This window comes from Mus pahari, chromosome X (assembly GCF_900095145.1).
Source record: "Mus pahari chromosome X, PAHARI_EIJ_v1.1, whole genome shotgun sequence".
Lineage (NCBI taxonomy): Eukaryota > Metazoa > Chordata > Mammalia > Rodentia > Muridae > Mus > Mus pahari.
The window spans coordinates 99055045-99061044 of record NC_034613.1 but is presented as its reverse complement, the minus strand read 5'-3'; the positions used below and the strand labels follow the sequence as shown (position 1 = coordinate 99061044).

At 32.0% G+C, this 6000-nt stretch overlaps 1 protein-coding gene across 2 annotated transcripts in view; it reads right to left on the bottom strand.

Moving 5' to 3' along the window:
• Klhl4 (kelch like family member 4) overlaps positions 1-6000 on the bottom strand; it is a 72489-nt gene that overhangs the window by 20191 nt on the left and 46298 nt on the right. For both annotated transcript variants that reach the window (XM_021187345.2, XM_021187346.2), the window contains exon 5: positions 2242-2454. In XM_021187345.2, coding sequence (XP_021043004.1) covers positions 2242-2454 — 213 coding nt within the window. The remainder of the gene's footprint in view (positions 1-2241; positions 2455-6000) is intronic.

Below are 6000 nucleotides of genomic sequence, written 5' to 3'. Positions count from 1 at the left end.
AGAGAGAGAGAGAGAGAGAGAGAGAGAGAGAGAGAGAGAGAGAGAGAGAGAGAGCCCATTCAAATTGGACAGCACAGAATGCTGAGGATAAACTACTCTCTTAGAGCATAATTTTTGATAAACCACTAAATAGCAAAGATTTTTCTCCTCAGAACATGAATGGAGGGAATTCAGATAGAGATACACATAAAGGCGAGTCTAAATTTCTACCTCTTATCCTACACCAATCAATTCTAAATGGATCAACTACCTAAACAGAACAGCTGGAACTAAGAAATAGAGGGAAAAATCTGAAAAAAAGTCCAAATACTCAATAAACAGCAACATTAATTGAAGACTTTGAAAAGTAAAAATCTTCACAGAAAACAAGTGCAAGACATCTACAGAATACAAGATAAAATTTGCCAACTGTACATTTAACAATGGTTAATATCTAGCATCCACAAAACCTCAGAACTTGAAGTACCAAATACACAATTTATCCAACCAATAAAAGGACAAATGAATGAAAAAAAAAGAAAATTATCAAACTAAAAACCACAAATGGCTGACCAACATATGAAAAGAAGTTTCAATATTCTTAGCCATCAAGGGAACACAAAATAAGATCACATTGCCATTCCATCTCACTCCCATCCAAATGGGCATCATCAATATATACCTGCAAGAATTGTTTTTTAAAAAACTTAAAATTCCAAATGTAATAAATGACATATGTGGGAGGTGTGGAAAGAAACCCTTGTACACTGCTTTTGCAAAAAGAAAGGAAATTAGCATGAAGTTTCTTCAAATATCTAGAATAAGAGCAACTAAATATATTATTAAGCTACACCATTCTAGGTATATGTATAAAGAAACCTAACTCAGCATTCGATCTAGACAGTTACCTGCTTACCAATGATTATTGCAATAATATTCACAAAATCCTTCATATGGAATAAACCTGGAATCTCATCAACAGATACTGGATACAAGAAAATGGTGTTTCACTAATATGTAAAGAGGGACTAGATAATATCATTTGCTAGATAATGGAGGGAACTTAAGATCATTCTCAAAGAAGCTAGTCATAAAGACAAATATCACTGTTCCCACTAATATACAGAATCTAGAATTTAGTTATATACATGTTTTTGTATGTGTGTGTGTCCCTTCTACTTTCATGTCATGTATATTTGCTGAAAATAGAAGAAAGACATGAGGAGGACCTGGGAGGTGTCAGTAAATTATCAACAAACCACAGTAGATGCACATGAAGATAAGGAGAGCCTTGGTTTTGTATGCAAATTTAAAAAAATTGTGTCAGGAAAGTATTTTTCACTCCATTAGAATTGGAGTAATAGCCACTTTAGAAAGCAAATTTGGCCTATTGCTTGGATTGACAATAGCAATTTTATGGACACACACATAAGTAAGTAAGAGATGAAAATTAAAAGAGAATTTTTAATATGTTAGCATTTGTTTCAATATTAACATTTAATTTGGTGAAAGTGTTATAAAATGTATTAATTTTACATTAATCTTACAAGACCCCCATTTTCCAAAGTGAATGATTTTGAGTATTTTAGCCGATTCAATAAATATAAAATCTGTATTAGCAATATATTATTCTGTATTAACCATATCATATTGACTAATGATCAGTTTCCAACAGAGATAAAATGTGGTTAACAAACACTGCAATTGAACAACAAATGAGCCAATCTTGAATCTTCCTGAAGGACATTTAATTTTAGAATAATCTTTGCTATAATCCTTTAGTTCAGTCTTTACAATGAGAATTCCATTATAATGAGTGCAACTGAAAGCACAGGAGCTTGCTTTCAATTACAGGAGATGATTGCCCATGTTCATAGGTATTATCCAGGATCTGACTCCTCCTAAAGCCCCTTACACAAAGCCGCTAGCTATGTTGATTATTACCACTTTGCTTAGAAGGTGAGTAGAAACAGAAAAGGGGCCCTAGTAATTTTCTTTGCCTGTTATAATGCTATTTGGGAAGAAAGGAAACTGAAACTAATGGATATAACAATGTTGGGGATCATCTGTAGGTTACACTTTTAAGCTGCATTTCTTTTTCTCCATTATTACACCCTTAATTGAAGACTGGTTTTCTATGAAGTGAATTCTGTATACAACATTATTATACAGTCTTTGAAAAAAAATGTCAAATAATTATTGGTTTGCTGCCTACTGGTCATTTAGAAATCTAATTTACATTATTATGATAAAGTTCCATACCTGTGGTGAGAGTAATGGCAGTCTAATATAAGAAAGCAGCTTCGCCAGATCTCGTTGCCTAGCCTGAGCATCATGACCTACCCACTGCATAAGAGCATGGAAAATTGTTTCTTCATCAGGCACATTAATGTCATCACTACACAGAAGTTTTGATATTTCATTAGCTGGAAGCAGCAGGAATTCTTGGTTCTTTATTACATCAATGAAGTGTTCCTAAAAAGAAACAACATCTTCTGATACAGTAGTTGAGAAGCTTCTTAGTAAAGTAAGAATACAAAATTACTATTTTTTGTTAACTTCCACAAAGATCAGAACACATATTTTAATGCATCTTATGTCAAGTTTTCACTTATAATTGTCATATATTTCATTCAAAATCAAAATGTAAGCAACCATTCTCAATTTTTCATCAAGATATCACCATAACTTCTAGTTCTTAAATACATATGTTTGAAAAAATTTCAAATATTTTTACAGATGCATATCTCAAGTTTAAAGTGCAATAAACTATTGTACTTTTCAAACAGAATTAAGCAGTTACATTTTTTTCTGGGGACATCTTAAGACATTATAAATCATCATGAAGATTTATAAGGGGATAAACTTACTCTAATGAGAAATATGCAGTACAATTTTTGATATCCTATATAATGGGCTGGAATTTCTGAACCTAAACATTAATCATAATGTTTATTGTTCAGATTATAGTAAACATAAGCAGAAATCATGCTTTCTACATTTTGCTCAATTGTGCAACTGTCCTTTCTAAGTGATAAGGTAATTGTCGAAATGTTGAGAAATAAATGAAACACTATAAAAATTTAAAAGTATCATTAACTCTCACTGTTATTGGATGTTAATTCTAAAACTTTATTCTTCAAATAAAACTGGGAATACTGAGATGGAGAATTTCAGCATGTGAAACTTAATCAATGCTAAAGTGCATCACAGACAAGTTTATTTAAAATGCATCTATTGAAAATTATAGTAATGATAAGTAATTATCATTGCTATTACTTCAGAGTTGTTGCCTCATAAGAATACTGAAAACTGATGAGCAATATACATTAGTGAAAATAGAAGTATATTATTATGTTAAATGATTGGTGCATGTCACTGTGGAATTTAGTACTGTAGAGAGTAATCATTTTAAATAGTTTTATTTTGAACTTATTTTGAACCTAGTGTACTTTTCATTTTGCAATTTGCCCAAATTTTCTTTTCTATTTTTGGTTAATCATTAAAGATACATACCTAATTTCTAGTAACTTTTATACACTAAAAGCAATTTTTTTTTTTGGTTTTTCGAGACAGGGTTTCTCTGTATAGCCCTGGCTGTCCTGGAACTCACTTGGTAGACCAGGCTGGCCTCAAACTCAGAAATCCGCCTGCCTCTGCCTCCCGAGTGCTGGGATTAAAGGCCTGCGCCACCAGGCCCGGCAAAAGCAATTTTTATTATATTCTGAGTACTCATATGACAGAGATTGGTACTTTTACATGTCAACTTCATGTATTTATCCTAGGAAGACTGTGGATGAAAACCATACAAATCAGTTTAGGTAAAGCTGCTTTCCTTATTCTACCAACTCAACTATAATAATGCATTAGTGATTAACTTTGAATCACCAGTAATGCATTGGTGTGACATTAAGGAACAAAATGAAAGCAATTCCCTTTGGAGTTCCCCTTGGACTCATTTACCCAAGAGCAAGAATAGATTTGAATTCTCTATTTTATGCTCCTTCTGTTCTGTCTATTTCTGTTGTATGAGTCTGAATCCATGCCTGAATATGTATCTGTGTCTGTCACTTTGTGTTTGTCTCCATGAGACTCTGTCTGCTGATGTCAAACAACTTCACTTTTTATTTATTGAGCATCAGAAAATATCACATGGTGAAGGGATGGAATAATTTACAGAAATTTTTTACCAGTTTTATAAGATATTAAGTCACTGGCTCCAACCGGTCTCAAATGACCAAATAAACAAACATCATTGTATGTCAACTAATATTCAAACATTTGCTTCAACCTCTATGTTAGGTTGTAGGAAGCTATTTGCAGCTTCTGTTTTTACTGCTCTCAGTATATAATGTAAAGGTGTAGTCTGAATCAGAGGCATGGAACAGTATAGAACTTTAGTTTTGAAGTATGCATTATCTTATATTTTGAAAGTTGATTACAGGGAAAATCCAAAAGAAATAAGGTTGGTTGTCGCATTCTTCTACTAAAATCAGGCTAAATGAACAGTCTGTGTACACAGTAGGACTACAGTCTTTAAGTTTTAAATGTCTTCAAAATGTGCTTTTAACTCTGGCTGTGAGGTCCAGCAAAAGCTACAATCTCATAGAATGTAATATCTATTTTCATAATGCTGCATATCCATCATAATTGAACACCTACACTGTCTACCAGTATTCATAGAAAGTAATTATTTGCATTCTATTCTTTTTTTAAAAAAAGATTTATTTATTTATTATAAGTAAGTACACTGTAGTTGTTTTTAGACACTCCAGAAGAGGGCGTCAGACCTTGTTACGGATGGTTATGAGCCACCATGTGGTTGCTGGGATTTGAACTCCTGACCTTCAGAAGAGCAGTTGGGTGCTCTTACTCACTGAGCCATCTCCCCAGCCCTGCATTCTATTCTTATTGAGACATAATTGTAAAAATACTGTAGAAGCATTTTTTTTCTAATTTTATTGTATTCAGAATAGATGCTAATAATATTGGAATGAGTGTTAAGGGACAAAGCACTATTGCATTTTTATGGACATCCTGCTTTGACACTCAGTTTGAATAGCACAATGCAAAGAGGAAGACAAGTTCATTTTGAGCAGCAAAAAATATTTCAAGTTGTTTATCAGAATGTATTTTGTCTGCAAGAGCAAGATACCGGACAGGAAACTGTTAATACTTAGTTCAAGAATTTAAGAAATTTAACAGGAAGTTTTCATGTTTGGCTTTTATGGTAGGATTAACCTTTGACTTACATAACTGCTGTTCTTTTAGATTATATGACAACTGTATTTAGGACACAGCAATATAAATAGCATGACTAAATAACACACTGTAAAATGTCAATGTGTGATAATGTGATTCTCCACACATTGGTATTGTTTCAAGATTGTATTTGAAAAGTCAAATTCTGGACAATGAGCTGGTGGGCATGGGGAATGAATAAAGAAGAATATTTACACACAAAAATTTAGAGATCTCAAATTCTATGTGCTAATACTTAGGGAAAATATGTCCTAAAAAGTGTTAACTTGTATTGAATAATTCTAAATTCAGTCATCTATTGCTGCCTAGTATATAATTGCCTCTTTTAAAATTTTCAGATGACTGGAACAATTTCATTTTTCAAAGTATTTATTTTTGTATAAAGTTTTAAAGAGATCCATCTCTGTTTCAATCTACTGAGTCAGAGGTTAAATAGCTCATTTTCTTTGTATCAGAGAAGCATTAGTAACCATAGTAAAGATTTATACTTTATACTCAAAGTTCATTTTTCTTTGAACCTCTCTAGTCTATGTTTCATCTGAGTGTTATCTAATTAAATAAACATGTTTTATTCTGTACAAATTATAAATAATTACAATCTACTAAAATATTCACTTAATTCATTATAACTTGGTAGAGTTAAGAGAGATTTAGAAAATTTAATAAATAATCTGAAAATTATTTTGAACCAAACTAAAAGGTTTTTCTAAGATATAAATCCAATTCAATAAAATCATTTGTTTTACTAATCTTGATCTG